At 32.9% G+C, this 20,789-nt stretch overlaps 3 protein-coding genes and 2 long non-coding RNA genes across 5 annotated transcripts; 4 read left to right on the top strand and 1 right to left on the bottom strand.

The window, feature by feature from the left end:
• Positions 1-3,778: 3,778 nt before the first annotated feature.
• LOC9317263 (UDP-glycosyltransferase 74D1) lies at positions 3,779-7,958 on the top strand. Its single transcript, XM_021028977.1, has 2 exons — positions 3,779-4,619; positions 7,030-7,958. Exons 1-2 carry the CDS (start codon positions 3,975-3,977, stop codon positions 7,753-7,755), a joined length of 1,371 nt encoding a protein of 456 aa, XP_020884636.1. The 5' UTR covers positions 3,779-3,974; the 3' UTR covers positions 7,756-7,958.
• Positions 7,959-8,613: 655 nt separating this feature from the next.
• On the top strand, positions 8,614-10,874 carry LOC9315407 (probable E3 ubiquitin-protein ligase ARI10). Its single transcript, XM_002879294.2, has 3 exons — positions 8,614-9,958; positions 10,206-10,299; positions 10,391-10,874. The coding sequence occupies exons 1-3, from the start codon at positions 8,759-8,761 to the stop codon at positions 10,681-10,683; spliced, it is 1,587 nt and encodes a 528-aa protein (XP_002879340.1). The 5' UTR covers positions 8,614-8,758; the 3' UTR covers positions 10,684-10,874.
• Positions 10,875-11,548: 674 nt separating this feature from the next.
• LOC110229492 lies at positions 11,549-13,016 on the bottom strand. The gene is made up of 3 exons (XR_002332876.1): positions 12,837-13,016; positions 12,648-12,734; positions 11,549-12,391 (listed from the first exon to the last, which is right to left on the bottom strand). It is a non-coding gene; the product is annotated as an uncharacterized LOC110229492 (long non-coding RNA).
• Positions 13,017-15,199: 2,183 nt separating this feature from the next.
• On the top strand, positions 15,200-19,623 carry LOC9315408 (probable E3 ubiquitin-protein ligase ARI11). The gene is given in 5 exon segments (XM_021029835.1): positions 15,200-15,956; positions 17,629-17,877; positions 17,880-18,508; positions 18,990-19,089; positions 19,179-19,623. Coding segments are annotated over 5 exon segments (1,584 nt in total). The 5' UTR covers positions 15,200-15,649; the 3' UTR covers positions 19,478-19,623.
• Positions 16,195-17,343, top strand: LOC110229491. Its single transcript, XR_002332875.1, has 3 exons — positions 16,195-16,378; positions 16,995-17,085; positions 17,172-17,343. It is a non-coding gene; the product is annotated as an uncharacterized LOC110229491 (long non-coding RNA).
• Positions 19,624-20,789: the final 1,166 nt, after the last annotated feature.

Genomic DNA, 20,789 nt, shown 5'->3' on the forward strand with positions numbered 1-20,789 from the left:
CATTTGGGGTTTCATGCTTACATAAGCAATGACATCATCTGCTATAATTTGATGGCAGTGTCTCTCCTCTGAAGATGACAAGAATATGAACAGAGGTATATCATGTCAAGTCCCTTTTGTTTCGATATAAACAACATATAACAATCATTACTCTGAATCCTTGTATATATTAACAAATAACATATACATGAAAAACGTTAAATATATATATATATATATATATGTGTTTTATGGGAAACGGAAAACAAATCACATTCGTTATCACTTAACTAAACGGTTGTTTCTATTTTTTAGACCTCCCAAAAATTGAATAATACAATCATAAACCATTTCACATATAGAGAATTTCATTTTGAAGACCATATTATTGATACCGATATATGCAATAGCATCCCACTAAATGCTAATGAAACTGAGGTATCTAGAAGAGATGTCATTTTGTTGTTGTCCGGACGTGCAGACTTGGCATGCAATACGTTGTTGTTATACATTCTACATCAACAGTGAGAATTTACCAACAGTAGTGTATAAAGGCCAAAGGGTATGGACTATTAACATATTCATTGTCAATTCTGTTAGTAAAAGCGTGTTTCAAAAAAAAAAAAAAAAACCTTTAGTAGAAAATTCATGATTTTCTTACATAGTACATAACTCAATACTGTTATGTCCAGATTAATATAATCAATAAAGAACGAAATTCGGTCCGAAATGAAGGAGCCTATGATGAGTCACTATCTCAAAAGAATTCCTCAGAATGAACATACAAAATAAATGAAATTATCAACCTTAGTATATATAAAGAACATAGTTTATTCACGGAAAAACGGTATATTTTTTCACGAAAACTATGACATCATAACAGATAGAGTCCAAACTTTAACCTCGGTCCAAATGTCCATAAAATCAAAAATCTATTCCTATTTCCCCTCCAATTGAAAGTTTCATAACTTAATGTCCTCAAGTCAATAGTTCGAGACCTAAAACCCCACGGAACTGAGTTTAATCTGTTTACAAACTAAACCTGATAAAAAACCACACAAATTCAATTAAACCAAAACTAAAACCTGACCCAATTCAAAAATCCGACCCAATCTAAAACCCAACCATAAGTCATCTAATTTTTTCTTCTTCTTCTTCTTCACCGAATCATTTTAATGGCTTCACCACTTATCGAAATCGAATTTATTTTTAAAATTATAAGCAAAAAATAGTATAAAATTAACCTAAAAAGACGAAACAGAGATCTATCGTTCAGCTTCTTTTCATTATCGTCGTCATCAATTCGAATATGAAATATGCACTTCACGAGAAGAAGCTTTTTTAATAATGGAGAATCCAACTCAAGAGGTACAAATTCATAAGTAATTGAAAAACCCATTAATTTAAGTGATTTGGTCTGTCTAATCTCACCAACAACCTCCAAAGGTGTTTTACCAATTCCGACCTTATTATTCTCAGAGACATCATCATCATCCTCTAGATACATGTAATTATTCAAATCCGAATCTAACCAATCACCAAATCAAAATCAGTTCATCAAGAACAAATCAACACCACGTAAAGTTTCAACCTTTTTCAAGATCCAGATCTCAAAATTCCAACCCAATATCACAAAAAGGGGAAAAAGAATCAAACCGGGAAACGCAAATCATCTTTCGATCCCGATCTTGTTCATGATGACGAACATGATGATCCCCAAAACAGATTGAAATCGGGTTTATCAGAGAATCGGTTTATATATAGTCGGGTTATTAGGGAATCAGTTGTAATCGGGTTTTGATTAGGTTTAATCCGGTTTATTATCTTTGTAAATTGGTTAAACCAACATTAAACCAAACAAAACCAATGGCTATGGATAATTAGATGAGAACTATTATTTTAGGGAGATATAAGATTAAAATTATCGATTCGGGAAAATATAAATTGATAAGTATTGTTTCAGAGACATCTGGATCGGGGTTAAAGTTTGGGCTCTATCTGTTATGATGTTATAGTTCTCGGGGGAAATAGACCGTTTTTCCTCTATTCACTATCTATTGGTTTTGAATTGAAAGTGTATGATTCCTCACCTACTTCATATATAGTTTCGTTGAATTCGAATATTATATTGGTTTAAAAGCAAGAAATTGTTAACTGATTCAAAATAGAATGTTTCCACTAAGTGATCAGTTTCAACTAAATCTTTCCATATATAGGATATTCAAAATAGATTTTCAAAAATAGCATCATAAAGTTTATTTCATTTTTTACTATAGTACATTTTTCTGTTTTGTATGAAGAACTCGCATAGTTCATTTTGGTAACAAAAAAAATTGTTATCTAGTTTCTTTGCATTTTTTTTTAGTTTTTTTTTAAAACTTGTTAAGTCCTTAAAATTACATATTCATTTGAATGGACAGACATTATGAGCAGTAGAGTATCTAGGGAATTAAAAAAATAAAAAAATAACTAAAAATAAGAGAAAGAATGAGAAACGTTTCTGGTTTGAAAAATTGCGAGAAATGTCTCTAACACTTAGCATCATTTGATTGGTTAAAAGTTTTTTTAATTAACTAAAATTTTAATAAATAATTTTTTTTTTAACATCTGGATTTATTATGTGATTTATTATTTATTATAAATTATGAGAACTGTTACATAGACGATTCTATAACGGACAATTTTTTCCGACCCTTATTAGATCCACGACAAACGATACCTTATTTACCTCCTTCTTCATACTCACCTCTTTTACCTCCTTTTTCATGTTTTTGATGGACATTTCCCTCTCTGCGTAGAATCCTGGCGAACGCCTATTATTGTACATCGCTGGAGATCTCATGCACACTTGCCTATAATAATCTACAAATTTATTAATAAATCACAATATCTGGGACTCGAACCCCAGATATCTGCACGTAGAAGCATTAATTAACCATTAATCAACCAATGGGACAAGGAACTTTCACAAATAAATAATTCATTATTATAAAAACATTAAATTACTATATTTAAGAAATTTTTATTGTTTTTCTCCGTTGAAAATGCTCTAACGAATTAAAAAAAAATACGGCATCCTACCAAAAAAAACAAAAAAAAAACATACGGCACATGTCACATGACATGGTCACATGGTTTAAGCATAAAAAATGTTGGTTATTATTTTCTTAATTTATTAAATCTTCAAACGTTATGACTTATGAGAGATGGATCATGGATTATATGACCATAAAAAGAATATGATTAACTTAATGACCATGTAATCCACGTGGATATATATATCAAGATTCGTGAAAACATTTTGGATTTTAGAGGGCGGATCTCGAATTAAAGCTGATGTGGGTTTTGATTGAGCAACCTACTCACTAAACTCTAGAGATTTAGCATTCGGCGGTTCAAATTAAAGTTTATTCGGTTTTGGAGATGGTCTCAGATCTTAAAATTTTAAAATAAATAAATAAATTAAATTGAAGGTATAAAATATTTACAAAAAGAAAATTCTTAATTCAAACTCATAAATAGCATAAATCCAATCTTAGCTTATTTAAATAGTTGCTACTCTAATAAATCTTTTCTTTAGTTGACAAAAAACAAATAACCCATCAAGTATGAGGAATGCAGCTGGCGGATTGAACCCTATATGTAAAATAGTATCCACCACTAAAATAAGACAGTTAGCACAATGGGGCACGTAATTTTAAGAGTTTATGATCCATAGGCCATTGTATGATATCATATCATATGATACCATATGATACAGGATATACACATAAGATACAATCTTATAATTAACCAAATCACTAACCCACCAACCCCTTTTAACCTTCCTATTTGGTAAAGAGAAATATAGAAACAAATCTTTTATATTAAAAGTTGCATATAATAAATCCTATAAATACTATTTTCTACGTTGCATATATATCCCATAAATACTACCCTCTCCCCATAACAGAGCAATTGTATGAAACAAATTTCAACAAAAAGAAGAGAAAAAAATGGGAGAGCAAGCGAAAGCAAATGTGTTAGTCTTCTCATTTCCGATACAAGGACACATAAACCCTCTCCTCCAATTCTCAAAACGTCTACTCTCCAAAAACGTTACCGTCACATTCCTCACCACTTCCTCCACCCACAACTCCATCCTCCGCCGTGCCATCGCCGGCGGAGCCACCGCTCTTCCGCTCTCTTTTGTCCCCATAGATGATGGCTTCGAGGAAGGTCACCCATCCACCGACACATCTCCCGACTACTTCGCCAAGTTCCAAGAAAACGTATCTCGAAGCCTCTCGGAACTTATCTCCTCGATGGAACCAAAACCAAACGCCGTCGTTTACGACTCGTGCCTGCCTTATGTTCTCGACGTTTGCCGGAAACATCCCGGCGTTGCTGCGGCGTCGTTTTTCACTCAGTCCTCTACCGTGAACGCAATCTATATTCATTTCTTGCGTGGAGCGTTTAAGGAGTTTCAAAACGATGTCGTTTTGCCTGCGATGCCTCCGTTGAAGGGTAATGACCTACCGGTGTTTCTGTACGATAACAATCTCTGCCGGCCGTTGTTTGAGCTCATTAGTAGCCAGTTCGTGAATGTTGATGACATTGACTTCTTCTTGGTTAACTCTTTCGACGAACTCGAAGTCGAGGTAATTCTTAACTTTAGAGTTTTGTTGTTTATTTTTCTTCTTAATTATCTGCAAAATGCAATCCACTTAAAAATATTTTGAGGTGATATAATGGTGGATAGTGGATACTAGCCTACTGAATCAATTAGTACTTGATGTGACCCTTATCAAAATTAAAACCAAGCAATAACAATAAATTAAAGTGGCAATTCCAATTGTAGTTAGGCAATTTGTGAAATAATTTATTAGTCCATTATAGTTGTAGCTTTCGGTAAGAGAAAACGGTACCAAATAAACAAAAAATAATGTTTTTGATATTGTTTTTATGATTGATATATTATTACTAAAACGTTAAATCCCATACCGAGAGCCTTAACGTTTTTGGTAAATAATACTAGCAAAAAGAAATATATAAAAAAAAAAACACATCATATTATTTCAACTGACAAAAGGAACATCATTTATCTTCGGGCCGAAAGATATCGATTTGGTGGGGCGATATCCAAGGTGCAGATTATTTGTAGTATATCTAATATCTTATGCAATTGGATGGGGTCTTAGTTAACGTGGCAAATATGTTGCCAGAGAACAACTATAGTCTAAAATAACATAGGTGTCACTACGTTTACCTTTCGATTATTAGCGTACATATTGGCTAGGCATGTGGGATGTGTCCCTTACCAAATCAACTTTTTTCCTGGGCATTAGACATGTTGAGTGACCCAAAAAGCATAGTTAGGCTTAGTAATATTTGGAATTAGTGGATTGGTTCAAATTATTACTATTATCAATATGGGGAAGTTTAGGACAATTGGTCAATAATATTTTTTGTTCGTAGATTAGAAAAGGTTTAATTAGTTAGCTTCTCGTTTTTTTAACTCAAACATCTAAATCTATATAAACATTTTTGAAGTACAAATATGAAATTAATTTTGGAGTTTGCACTTATTTACAATATTTATCTATTAATTAATATTACAATTATTTTTGAAAAAATCTTTTTGAAACTTTGCCTTCCTAATATGGTAACAAATTGATTCTGTTTATAAATTCAATTAATTGCTAATTTTCTAAAATCTCTTTACTTGATTTAAACATTAATATATAATTCTTCATTCACCTTTCTATGATCTTATATTCAATTTATTTTTAATTTTTTAAAAATACATATAATTAATAAAATAATAGATTTTTTATGCATATAATGTGATTCAAATTTTTTAAAACGCACATATATTACTTAATCGATGAAAAAAAAAATGTGTACAATGTCCCACATTGCTTAAAAAATTGGTCAATGGTTCACAGTCATACTATAAAAAAAGCCAAAATGATTCTAAATACAAATGAGCATGAAACTTGATTTATCAGTCTAAAATTAAAAGTGTTATCCAGTTTACTCCGGTTCTTTATTTTATAGAATTAAAACTTTTAAAAAGTTTCAAAATATTATAAATATTTAAACATTATTAAAAAGTCAATATTATAATTATTTATCTTTTTATAAAGTTAAACGTTATAAAATGTTTTAAATATTTATAAAACTAAAACTTTTATGAAATTTCAAATATATTAAATATTTGAACTTTATAAGAATTTAAAAGAAGTTTAAAAATTATAAATATTTGAACTTTATAAAACGTTTAGAGTATTTATAATATTTAAGTTCTATTAAAAGTTTATAATATTTTATCTCTATAAAAGTTAATATATATATATATATATATATTTCTTTTAAATAAAAATATTATTAAAAAGAAAAATAAAAAAATATTATTTAATTTCACGGAACGGGGTTATATGGTGGGACGAGTTTGGATCGATCTTAATAAGGAAATATAATTATATAATCTTAAATACTAAACACACCAAACAATATTAATAAAACAAATATAACTTAAAATTTAAAGTTTTTAGTTTAAAAAATCTATCCGCAATGTACCGCAGGGTAAAATTTGTGTAAAACAAAATTAAATCCAATAAATTATAAATTATTATATAAATTATACTATAAAATACAATTTTACACCGCGGGTTAAATCCTAGTTTCTAGTATATAAATAAAACAAGAGATGTTATCTATATTTTTCTTTTCTTGTCTCTTTATTTCTTCCACTGGTCCCTATTCTTCTAAGGTTCTTGAATTCCTTTATAAGCCTGAAAACATGACAATTAGAAAACGTGACATGTTTGGTTCAAACTAGGGATTATTAGTCCGAAAGCTTTAACGTTAGGTCGGGACGGTTCGTTGACAACCAATTATATATGCACTAATTATGAAGTATACGTTATGACTTATGATTGTAGTGAAGTAAAAGCATGCATGAAATTGATTTGATTGATTCTGAAATTAATCTTTTATACCTAATCAACCTATCAACATTTCTTGAATGCATGTATTAAAGGGAATGATACTTTAATTTTCTTTCAGGTGCTACAATGGATGAAGAACCAATGGCCGGTCAAGAACATAGGACCAATGATTCCATCAATGTACTTAGACAAACGGATAGCAGGCGACAAGGACTATGGAATCAACCTCTTCAATGCCCAAGTTAACGAATGCCTTGATTGGCTTGACTCAAAACCGCCAGGTTCAGTGATCTACGTGTCTTTTGGAAGCTTAGCTGTCTTAAAGGACGATCAAATGATAGAAGTCGCGGCTGGTCTAAAACAAACTGGCCATAACTTCTTATGGGTTGTCAGAGAAACCGAAACAAAGAAGCTCCCAAGCAATTACATAGAGGAAATTGGTGAAAAGGGATTGATAGTTAACTGGAGTCCTCAATTACAAGTTCTTGCACATAAATCAGTCGGTTGTTTCATGACTCATTGCGGGTGGAATTCGACTTTAGAGGCATTGAGCTTAGGAGTGGCTTTGATTGGAATGCCGGCTTATAGCGAGCAACCGACTAATGCTAAGTTTATAGAAGATGTGTGGAAGGTTGGGGTTAGGGTTAAGGCAGATCAAAATGGGTTTGTGATGAAGGAAGAGATTGTGAGATGTGTTGGAGAAGTTATGGAAGATATGTCGGAGAAAGGGAAGGAGATTAGAACAAATGCTCGGAGATTGATGGAGTTTGCAAGAGAAGCTTTGTCTGAAGGAGGAAATTCTGATATGAATATAGATGAGTTTGTTGCTAAAATTGTGAGGTAAATTGATGGTATGATCAATTCTGTGATGCTAATTAATAATGTGTTTTTTCAAAAGCGTTTTTAAAATAAAACAAGTTTGGAATGTAACTTATGTTGGTTTGTTTCGAAGTTATTTATGGCGTGAAGTGAACAATGTGATTAAAATGGTACAGAATTTGGGAAATCTAGGATTGAAGAATAGAAAAACCAGGAAGATTTGAGATATCAATTTTCTTCAAAGTTATTTACTAGTGAATTTGCTATAACAATTTTATTTTCTGGAAACTGGATAATTCAGATTACATTATATATATATATATTTGGTTAATCCGGGGAATCACATGACAAATCTTAGAGCAAAATCCAGACTAATCTTCTGTGCTCATAGAAATCCAGATTTTCTTGCCAGGCAAGGCGTAACATTTCACCTTTTAACGCTTTTGCATACATTTTTTCTTCTTTCATCTTCTTCTTTTCCCTCTCATTTCCTCCCTAATCTCTTTTTTTACTTTATCTTTCTTACAAATCCGTAACTATCTCGCTATCTAAACAGAGAAAAAACGTATTTGTTCATATTCTTTATGTTTAAAAATATTTATTAATGAAACAGTTAATAAAAAATATACTGTTTTAAAACCAAATCTACAGATTTTTATACCAAATCCGTACTCAGCAGATTTAAATTAACTGAAATTATTAAATTATATTAGAAATATTAATTATTATTAAGATACTTTTAGAGAGCTTTATTGCGTTTAGAGACAATTTAAATTTTGATAAAATATTGTTAGATTTTGAATTTATCTTTTAAGAAACTTCAAAAATAAAAGGTTGAAACTATTTATTAGGAGATCTCCTAATCAAACGGAGCTAGGCCCTGCTAGTACAAGTAGCCTATATAAAGAGGATCGAGATCAGAAGAGAGAACATGTTATAGCAAAACCCTAAATATTCAAGGAGTTTGTTTCGTCTCCTTCCTATAAATTATCCTCAAAATCGTTTTAGGGTTTCTTCAGCCGCCGGTCATGGATTATTCAGATGATGACATCATCGATATGGAATCAGGGGAGGAGGAGGATCATTACAGCGATGGTGGTAACGAATATGCCGATCACTACCCTCTTGAAGAAGACGCAATTATTCCATCTGAGAAAAGTTACGTAGTTCTCAAGGAAGAAGACATTCACAAGCATCAAAGAGACGATATCGAACGAGTTTCCACGGCTCTCTCTCTAAGCCAAGTCGAAGCGACCGTTCTTCTTCTTCATTATCATTGGAGTGTTAGTAAGATCTACGAGGAATGGTTTACGGACGAAGAGAGAATCCGTAAAACAGTTGGAATCCTGAAGGAGCCTGTCGTTGACGTTAATGGTAGAGAAGTGGATATCCAATGTGGAATTTGCTTTGAATCATACACTTCAGATGAAATTGCTACGGTTTCTTGTGGTCATCCTTATTGCAAGACTTGCTGGACTGGTTACATCTCTACAACAATCAACAACGGTCCAGGATGTTTAAGGGTTAAATGTCCTGAGCCTTCTTGTTCCGCTGCGGTTGGTCAAGATATGATCGATAAGGTTAGTAATAAAGAAGATAAGGAGAAGTACTATAGATATTTTCTTAGGTCTTATGTGGAAGAAGTTGGGGAGAGAACTAAATGGTGTCCATCACCGGGATGCGAATGTGCGATAGATTTTAGTGTTGGGAGTGGAAGTGGAAGTAGTAGTTATGATATTTATTGTTTGTGTTCGCATAGCTTTTGCTGGAATTGTACTGAAGATGCTCACAGTCCTGTGGATTGTGACACGGTCTCAAAATGGATATTCAAGAACCAGGATGAGTCCGAGAACAAGAATTGGATGCTTGCGAATTCAAAGCCTTGTCCTAAATGCAAACGTCCTATCGAGAAGAACGATGGATGTAACCGTATGACATGCTCAGATCCATGTAGACATCAGTTTTGTTGGATTTGTCTTGAACCACATTATGGTCACGGTGCTTGCAACAAGTTCGTTGAGGAGAAGGCTGAAAGTAAGAGAACATTGCTTCAGAATGAAATCAAAAGATACACGCATTATTATATAAGATGGGCAAACAATCAATCGTCGAGGCTAAAGGCTATGAGTGATCTGGAGAAGTTGCAATCGGTGCAGCTTAAGCAGCTTAGTGATAAACAAAGCAAACCAGAAACTGATCTCCAATTCACCTTAGATGCATGGATTCAGGTTAGTAAAAGTATTTAAATAACTCTCTGATTCGTAACAATGCGAAACGGTACAAAAAATGTATGTCGAATGTAACACTGGAACAGAATCTAGGAATGACTTCATAGTAGAAATTAGAAAAAACGATTTCATGAGTAAACTCCTTACCATGATCCGAATTACCAATGAAACTCTAAGTTTGACTTTCGATAAATTACAACATTGTTGTTGAACATTTACTGACATGTGATTGAGTTTACTATTGCAGATCCTCGAATGTAGGAGAGTCTTGAAATGGACATATGCATATGGATACTACCTTCATGATCTCGCCAAGCGACAATTTTTCGAGTATTTGCAAGGTTAGTTTTTCGTAAGGAAACACTTAAATATGTACGTGTAATCTTAATTTGTCCATTGTAGCTAAGTAAATTCTTGTTGTGTTGTTGTTAGGGGAGGCTGAAACAAGTTTAGAGAGGCTTCATCATTGTGCAGAGAATGAGTTGAAACAGTTTATCAATAAAACTGAAGATCCATCCGAAACTTTCTCTGCTTTCCGGATGAAATTAACTAATTTGACTAATGTAACTAAAACCTACTTCGAAAATCTGGTGAAAGCTTTGGAAAATGGTCTTGCTGATGTGGCATATAATTATGAGACGACCAAATCAAGAGAAGAATCTGATGATTTTCTCGAAACACAAAAGCTATATGATACTTATATAAGTGAAGGCTACTTCTTCTGAGATCTCTCAGCTTCAGTTTATTCCCTTTGTTATTAGCATATTTGGATAGTTTTTTTATAGGTTTTACTATAAACCTAACTATATTTTTCTTTACTATAAACGGAATTTCTCATTGCTTCTTTGACTTTTGAATTTTGATTACTTGTTCTTTCCTAGTAGAACAATTTTGGTGAAAACAATTAACATCAGTACGTCTTGTCCCATATTTTTAGGATAGACATGTTATACTTCACAATCCTTAAGACAAAATAACAGAGGACATCTACGTCGTCAGGAAGCTCGGAGGCAAACTATACTAATGAAAAAAATATGCAGTTTAATAAGGGTAGCACAAAAGAAGGAAACTAAAAACATTGAACTTGGTTCCGTAAAAGAAAGAAGTGAAGCGGCATCAAATGCCCACATCTTGAGATCGAGGAATACCACAATAATTCAAAAAATATAGGGGTAAATATATTTGCATGCATTTTTACTTTTTTAGTAATTTGGTTTAAGAAGCTATTAATGTTTTTTTTTTTTTTTAATGTGTATAATAATGTTTCTAAACCCGAGTCAAATATAGATCCATAGTCGAATTGGTAAACACGATGATCCAATAACTAATCCAAATAATGTTCCAATGCGATAGTCGAGTTTACTTGTCCGACCGCCAATCTCAATCATGAGTCGGATTTGAAAACATTACATTAACAAAAAGATTCATAGTTCTTAAAACCAAATCTGGAGAATTTTAATCAAATCTATGAATATCTAAATAATTTGAATATTATTAAGTTGTTGTTAATAACAACGATGATTTTTTTGCTTTTTGATCTTGTTGCATTTTAGTAAAAAAAAAAATATCTATACTATTAATTGGGAATCATTCAAACATAAGTAACCTCATTTTGGTAGAATATTTACAAAAAATGTCATTGCAAAATTTGGATACAAAGAAACAAAAAAATCTCACGTGAAAGGGTAAAAAAAAAATTTCTCATTTAAGAAACACGCGGATCTTGGATCTTCAATTGGATCTTCTAATATTACAAACGAAACAACACGCGGATCTATATTTGCTGAGTTGGATGATCCGATTAACATTCTCTCTCAATATTACTGGGTTGGATGACATTTGAGCTGGGCTTCGTAGTTGTCTAATGGGCTTCGCCGACAATCACAGCCTCACAATTAATCCCAATATTGTTTGAGATACTCGGATATTAATGAGACATAAACAAAATGGTTAGTTACCATTTAAAAAGATTTCAATAACAAACATATTCATTCAATATCCATAACTACACAAATTTAAACAGATTTCCATAACAAACAAATCCTCGATAATCTTTTTAGCTCAATTGATCATAATCACGATTTCCCAATTTATATCTAAACAAATTATTTACCTTAACAAACAATTCAATTACCAAACTCTATCAAAAACTAGATATTGAGATATGTTTAAATCGAGAATATACCCTTAAATTCGAGCATCTACCTTATACGGTTGTTGATTTAATTCTCTAAACCTAAAATCTGCTTACCTCCCTCAACTCATATAAATAGACGCCTAATGTAAAAGTTCAGAAACACACTAACCTTTCATAAAAGCATTCATCTCTTTTTACTATTTCGTAATCATGGCTCTAAATCACGGTATCACCACCATTGCTGACGTGAGGACTTTCAAGACGAATTGGAAGATCCAAGTGAAAATTGTCCATTCCTGGACACAATACATGCAATTCACTGATGAAATAACAGAAATGATCCTTGCAGATCAGGCTGTAAGTATAGATTATGTGCTTCATTATATCTTAAGATTCTTTACTAATTACAATAATCATAAAATTAATCTATGTTGTTATCTTCTATATAGGGTACTTTGATACATGCTACTATGAAGAAATAACAAGTGAACAAGCTTCAAAAGTTCATCCAAACTGGAGAGTAGAGAATTGTGGAATTAACATCTGACTAACCTTTAACATTTAGATTTTTCAAAAAGTCCTCAACCAACACCAAATATCCTTTCTCCTTCTGAATTCAAGTCCCAGCTGATTCTATGTCTGCAGATAATGAACTTACGGTCATAAGTCTTAAATATTTTCAAACATCTGAATAATTCTAAAGATAATCACCAAAACGTATTAAAATTCAAGAACTTTTACATTTACAGATCTCAAATGCTCCAAACTAACATCAAATCAGACTTCTCTAAAAGAAATAGACTCGCAAAAATGATACTTAGCCTGCAGACATTGAGCTTTGTATCATGAGTGAATTATCTTTGGAAAGTTGCGATGTTTTATAATAATCGTTTAAAAACTTATCTCCTATGTCCTCTACTCTTGAAAACACATAAGAATGTCTGTAACAATCTGTAACTATTATATAAACAAAATTAATTAGATCTATTTCCACGTTTCAAAATATACTGAACATCACAAAATATAGATTCCAAATTGAATAAATTTAATATCTGTAATCAGAAATTTTATAGAGACATAATGATTTTTTTAGCTAACGTGTTCAAAGAAAAACGAAATCAGATGTATCAGGTGCTATGTAATTTAGATATAAAAGATCAATCAGTACCTGAAGTTTCCTCTGTAATTCACAATTTCACAATTCTTTCTGCAAAACGATATTGAAACAAAAATAAAAAAATCATCCTCAGAACGGAATCGACAGATTTACAACACTTAAAACAAGATAAAAACGAATCTCTTTTCGATCTAACAATTACATCTCCAGAAAGTATAAACAAAGAAGAATTATATGGAATCTGTGAGAATTTTGCAAAAGAATCGTCGATACCGACAATAATTTTTTTTATAACATCTGTATATATATATTTTTTTATCAGACATCGATTGTTCAATTAAAGATTATCTGTTCAGATAATAAAAACAAATTTCACGTAATGGGTCTAATATGTAGTAGGCCCATCGTTAATATGTATATAAATCTCTTTCGGCCCAACATGGTTTTGTGTGACCCATATCAAAATATTTATGTTTCAGGTAATGGCGATGACCTATGGAATTAAGTTTTGACTTTAGTATTAAACATCTTATGCTAAGTGTATAATTAAACTATTTATTTTATTGTATAACACCTTTCTATTATGATAAATGTTGCATCTTTTAGTAAATACACTTTTTTGCATAATGTAAAATTAATCAAACTGAAAATAAATGTGTGTAATATTGTTTATTATAAAGATTGATATTTTTACTATTAATTACATAAAACAAAACAATACATTTAAATTACAACTTTATGTAAATCATATCGATTTAAAATAACAACCCGCACGTACGTGCGGGTCCGGATCTAGTTGATACAGGTAAATTTTGTGAAAATATGTACTAATTTACTTTTAAAATTAGATGATATCCGATTATCCATGTTACAACATACATATATATTTAAAACATTGTCAAGTTGCGATGGTGTCAATATTTTTTTTATTAAAGAAGTTGCGATGGTGTCAATATTTTTTTTTAAGTTGTCGTTGTAATATGTTTTAGTCAGGCTATTATTTGTCGTATATTATTTGTACGAATTTTATTCAAGCTATTGGCGTATAATACTAGACTAGATAACAAACCACACATAAGCACTATGTGCGAGACAATACAATTATTAACCAACTGTATTGATATATTGAATGTGCTCGATTTTTATATTATTAGATAAATGGTGGTGTAATAATGATTATCAAGATTAGTGAAATTTTCATTTATGTATTAATGTTTATGTTTATCATAATTTATGATATATATCTTGGTATATTAATTAATATACAAAATATTAGGTACTCCATCTTAATTAATATTTTAATTGTATTTTCGTTTTAATTAATTGAGTAAAATAAAAAACATAAATAAAGTGAAAAAAATAAATATAAGTAAAACTAATGGTAAAATCTATTAATATCTTAATAAATATTAGGTTTTTAATTAAATGGATTGAGAAGCACTATGAGAACGACACGTGAGCATGGCATTTTTGTTAATCACACATGAAAGTAAGGTTATTTTTTAAAAATGCTTCTCAATTAATATATAAGGGATGTTATACACTTATTTTTACACGGAGCTTTACAAATTTTTTTTGTTTATTATTTTCTAGTTAGATAGAAGATTGATTCTTTGTATAGAATATTTAAAATTTATACACTAAATATAGGGTTAGATGCAATGACTTATTTTTATTTTATATATATATATATATATATATATCTATGGATAAAAATATTTAAATTTATTTTCTACCTTTTGTTATTATTTTATAGATTCTAAATTAGTTAAATTCAATTAGTATATTAAGATACTTAAAATAATATTTCGTGTTTAATAGTTTTTTATATTTATTTAAAATATTTTTGAAAAAGTTGGAAATATATAAATTTGCGAAGATTTACTTCTATATAAAAAAAAAAATATAAATATTTCAAATGTAGAAAGATAGGATATATAAATTTTTGCAAAAGATATCTTCAGAGTTCAGATATTAGTAGGATATATTTTTTCCCTCAACAAGTTTTAGAACCAATATTATCTTTTTGGCCTAAAATTGAAGAGAAAATTGAAAACAAAAACAAAATTTGATGAATTTTTTGCTAATTCTTACGCTTAATTAAGTGATTGACTAGTAGAGAAACTGCTGTTATACGTTTCAGTTTTCCGAGATGAAAACACGTGGACAAATTGGTTATGATCTCTGATTTGTCCTTTCTTACGTTGTTTTACGTATTTTATTAAAGGTCCATAAAAGATTTTAGCTCCGAGTAGTATCCTAACAATAATAACTTGGAATCAAATGAATCTATAAATCAAAAGAAGACGATTGATAAGAACTTAGAAGAGAGAGCTTCTAGGAGTTAGAGCAAAGCCCTAATTTACCAAGGAGACTTAGCTTCGTGTGCCTCCTTTAAATCTCAAAGTCGTTTAAGGTTTTATTTTTCCAGACGGTCATGGATTATTCAGATGATGACATAATCGATATCTCATCAGGAGAGGAGGAGGAGGATCTTTACATCGATGGTGGTATAGAATCCGATGACTACCATTTTGAAGACACAATTAGTCGATCTGAGAAAAGTTACGTAATTCTCAAGGAAGAAGATATTCTCAAGCATCAAAGAGACGATATCGAACGAGTTTCCACGGCTCTCTCTCTAAGCCACGTCGAAGCGACCGTTCTTCTTCTTCACTTTCATTGGAGTGCTAGTAAGATCGAAGATGAATGGTTTACGGACGAAGAGAGAATCCGTAAAACCGTTGGAATTAGGCCTGGGCAAAAAACCCGTACCCGCGTACCCGAACCGAAACCGACCCGAAAAACCCGGTTCGGAGCGGGTACGGGTATAAGAGTTTTATACTGTTGGGTCTTATGTATTCATACCCGTGGGTATCGGGTCGGGTTCGGGTTTTACCCGATACCCGATAGTGTAAACCGAAACCCGAAGACCTACCTTTACTCTTTTAAGTCTATATGTCGTTTTAGGGTTAGAGACGATTAAAGGAGAGAGCTTTACCTTTCGATTTAGCTTCTTGCCTTGCTCGATTCCCGATTCTAGATCTATACTCTCTCCTTTATCGATCATCATTTAATCGAACCAATCCTGGAAACTCAAGAGAAGACCACGACACCGTCTCTGGTCACTTCTCCACCGTCGGCGTTGTCGCGAAACCAGTTAGAGGTAATTTTCGATTGTTCTACTCCATGATCTATGTGTCTGCAGTGTTTGCATCATGTTTTTAAATTGTAATCGAGTCTCTGCGGTCTGCATCATGTTTCTCTGTAAATCGAAGTCTATGCATCATGTATTAATCGAGTTTTTGCATCATGTTTGTAATCGCGTCTCTGCATCATTGTAATCGAGTCTCTGCGTCTTGGTTATCTATAAATCGAAGTCTCTGCATCAATTTAATCGAGTCTCTGCATCACTTGTTAATATTGGTAAATCGAAGTCTCTGCAATTTTATGTTTATGGTGCTAAAAATATTGAGAATTGTAGGAGATTCACATAGGCTTTGAGAAGAGGTTTTTGGTTTGATGACCACATCACACTTTTGAGTTCAGTGCTTTCATGTTTAGTTTGCTTTTTCAACTGCTTGGGCTAAAATTTGTTAAGGAAGGTTTCACGCTTAGTTTGCCTTTGAATGCAAATTTCCAAACAGTTGTAAATTCTCTGGTCCTGAATAAAGTGTGAACAGTTGGTATGAGAAGTAAGTTCTGATTCTATTATCTCTTTTGAGTTCTAACATCATGTTGCAATATTGTGATTCTAATTCTTGTTGTTTCATTTTTTATAGAGCATGAATGAACTAGGTGAACCAGAATTTGTTTTTAATATGCAAGGCCAAGGAGCTGATAGTCTGTAGAATGAATGATTGAGATACAAAGGTTAGTCATTAGTGACTGAGTAAGATACATAGCTTATGTAAGAGTGAGATTGCATTCTAATTTCTGACATTGGTTTACTTGTATAGGTTCATGCGGGTCAAGGAGAGTGATATTGTCTATTTCTAGTTTTCTGTTTTTATGCCATGAACTTGTTAGGCAATCCGGTTTGCCAATTTGTCTTTTTTCTTGGATTTGAATCATGTGTAATGGATGTTTAAGATTTTCCTATTTAAATGCTTTAAGTTTTGTTCTGTTCTATTGGAGTGTAAAGCTTACACAATAGGGTAAAAAATATACATAACAGTGTAATCGGGTAGAAAATACCCGAAACCGACCCGAAATACGTAGAACCCGATTTTTTCGGGTTTTTAGCGGGTCTCAAATCTGATACCTGAACCGACCCGAACCCGACCATACCCGAACCGACCCCGAACCGATGTTTTCAGTTTACCCTATTGGGTCCTAGATTACCATACCCGACATACCCGTACCCGATCGGGTTTTACCCGAACCCGACCCGCGGACCCGAATGCCCAGGCCTAGTTGGAATCCTCAAGGAGCCTGTCGTTGACGTTGATGGTAGAGAAGTGAATATCCATTGTGGAATTTGCTTTGAATCATACACTCGAGAAGAAATTGCAAGGGTTTCTTGTGGTCATCCTTATTGCAATACTTGTTGGACTGGTTACATCACTACAAAAATCGAAGACGGTCCAGGATGTTTAAGGGTTAAATGTCCTGAGCCTTCTTGTTCCGCTGCCGTTGGTCAAGATATGATTGATGAGGTTACTAAGGAAAGGATAAGGAGAAATATCATAGATATCTTCTTAGGTCTTATGTCGAAGAAGGGAAGAAGATTAAATGGTGTCCATCACCGGGATGCGAATATGCTATTGAATTTGGTGGAAGTGGAAGTAGTAGTTACGATGTTTCTTGTTTGTGTTCGTATAGGTTCTGCTGGAATTGCTGTGAAGACGCTCATACTCCTGTGGATTGTGAAACGGTGTCAAAGTGGTTACTAAAGAACAAGGATGAGTCCGAGAACACGAATTGGATACTTGCTAAGACAAAGCCTTGTCCTAAATGCAAGCGTCCTATTGAGAAGAACAATGGATGTAACCATATGTCATGCTCAGCTCCGTGTAGACATTATTTTTGTTGGGCTTGCCTTCAACCATTGAGCAGTCACCAGGCTTGCAACGCGTATAAAGAAGACAATGAGGTTGAAACTAAGAGAAAAAGGGCTAAAGATGCGATCGATAGATACACACATTACTATGAAAGATGGGCATTCAATCAATCGTCGAGGCTAAAGGCTGTAAGTGATCTAGAGAAATGGCAGTCAGTGCAGCTTAAGGAGCTTAGTGACAATCAGAGCTCACCAGAAAGTCAGCTTCGTTTCACCGTAGATGCGTGGCTTCAGGTTAGTAAAAGTAATTATTGTAACATTGGGAAACCGTTTAATAAAAATTATGTGGAAACAACGGAACATAATGGAATTTTACTACATAGCATATAAGCTTTATTGAAAAACCATCTTGAAGACGATTTTATGGTTAACTTATAATCTTGTTGAACTGATGAATGGATCACTAGAATGTGTGTAATTTTCAAAATGGCGAAAATAATTCCACCATTATAATGCGATTCACCAATGGGACTCTATGTTAGATTTTGTTAATTACTTACAAAAATAAGTAGGTGGATTGTAATCACCAAACAGAATCTAGGAATCAGTACATAGTAGAAAAAACGAGAAAAGCTTTATTAAATTGGAAAATCATCTTAATGACGGTTAAATTTTTTTGAATGCTGAAATCATTCCACCATTATGAGAATTACCAATGAGACTCTAAGTTAATTACACCATTATTATTGACATGTAACAGATTTTTTTGTTATAGATCATTGAATGTAGGAGGGTCTTGAAATGGACCTATGCATATGGATACTACCTACTTACTCAAGAGCGTGACAAGCGAGAATTTTTTGAGTATTTGCAAGGTCAGTTTTTTGTACAGAGTCACTTAGTTTGTGTGTAATCTTATATTTTCCATTAATTGTAGCTAAATTTTCGTTGTGTTGTTGTTCAGGGGAGGCAGAAACTGGTTTGGAGAGACTTCATCATTGTGCAGAGGAGGAGTTGAAACAGTTTATCGGTAAAACTGTAGACCCATCAAAAAATTTCGGTGAGCTCCGGATAAAATTAATTGATTTGACTGTAGTAACCAGAACCTACTTCGAAAATCTGGTGAAAGCTTTGGATAATGGTCTTGCTGATGTTGCATATAATGAGAAGAGCCAATCAACACAAGAACCTGAATCTGAATCTTTTACCAAAAGACAAAAGTCGGTGGCAAACGGTAGAAGAAGCTTCAAAAGAGGTAATTGAGATAAGGAAAATAAAATCTTTTAGAGTTTAGCAGCTTGGAAATACTCTCTGATTTATGTGTTTGCTGCGTATGACTTCAAGTTTTTATTTTGTGGCTTTAATTTTTTAAACCTTATACCTTTAATTTTTATTTATTTAGTATTAAGGAATTGCAACTTTGCTACTTGACTTTTATATTTTGATTGCTTGATGTCTTATACTGCAATTTTGTTGAACAATAATTTGTATGTCTTGTCTGAAAAATTCTCTAGATCAAGAAGAGCTAATGTAATCTCCTTCAAGTGGAAGAAACTAAATTACATTTGTCAATACCATTCAAACAAAAGATCAAGATACTTGAATTGTGAGAACTTAAAACATCTATAAAAAACGATTTATAAATACTATTTTTTTTTTTTAAATGTGCAGTGTCTTTAGTAAATTGGTTAAGTACATTTGACTCCACTTTTTTTTACCGGAATTCGATTCCACTAAATCACGTTACTCCGCATAATAAAAATTACCTATATATAGAACCTTGTCGATCTAAAAATGTTATAAAAAAAAAATACTGTCTCGTTTTAAATTTTCATAAGTTCTCTTTAAATTTTGTTGCGCTCATCCATAACACTGTATGAAGGCCAATAAATAATATAACAAAATGAAAAAGTATGATCCACAAAAAAGAGAAAAGTATGATCTCACCTCCGTTTTCTCCGCCGGATCTACAGTTCTCTCGGGAGTCTCTCGATCTCGAAGATCATGTTCATCGTGCACCGATGTCAACCTCTCATACGCCTCCTCCGCCAGATCTTCACTTCTCTCGGGAGTTTCCCGAAGAACATTATCACCGTGTACTGCAACTGATCTCTACACCGCATCCTCCGCCATGTCCAGATCTCTCTCGGGAGCTTCCAGATCTGAAGCCACAAGTTGCATTGTTGGCATGAAGCTCTGGTCCGACGAACCTTCCGGTGAGCATTTGCCTGACGTCTCTCTACATTTCCGGTGTATCAGTTTTTCGTCGCCGAGACACATCTCCGACTCTCCCTCCGCCGTGAGTAGCTCGAGATCAAAGGACGCCTTCGATGGCCCAAACGTTATTTTCTGTTTTTCCAATCTGCTCCAACGGGTGCTCCTTATATTGCCGTTTTTGGCGCCTCCTCGAAAGGCATATTGGTTTGGAAAGCTTGACAACTCTTTCCGACAAGGCATCCTACCGCCGTCGAGAATCTTCTGTGGCTCGGCCACTGAGCCTTTATCTCCACCATTTAATCCGGTCACTCCTCCGGATTTGTTGATTCCACAAATCGTTAGAAGCTTCCACTCTCAG

Source organism: Arabidopsis lyrata (assembly GCF_000004255.2).
Source record: "Arabidopsis lyrata subsp. lyrata unplaced genomic scaffold ARALYscaffold_4, whole genome shotgun sequence".
NCBI classification, from domain to species: Eukaryota; Viridiplantae; Streptophyta; class Magnoliopsida; order Brassicales; family Brassicaceae; genus Arabidopsis; species Arabidopsis lyrata.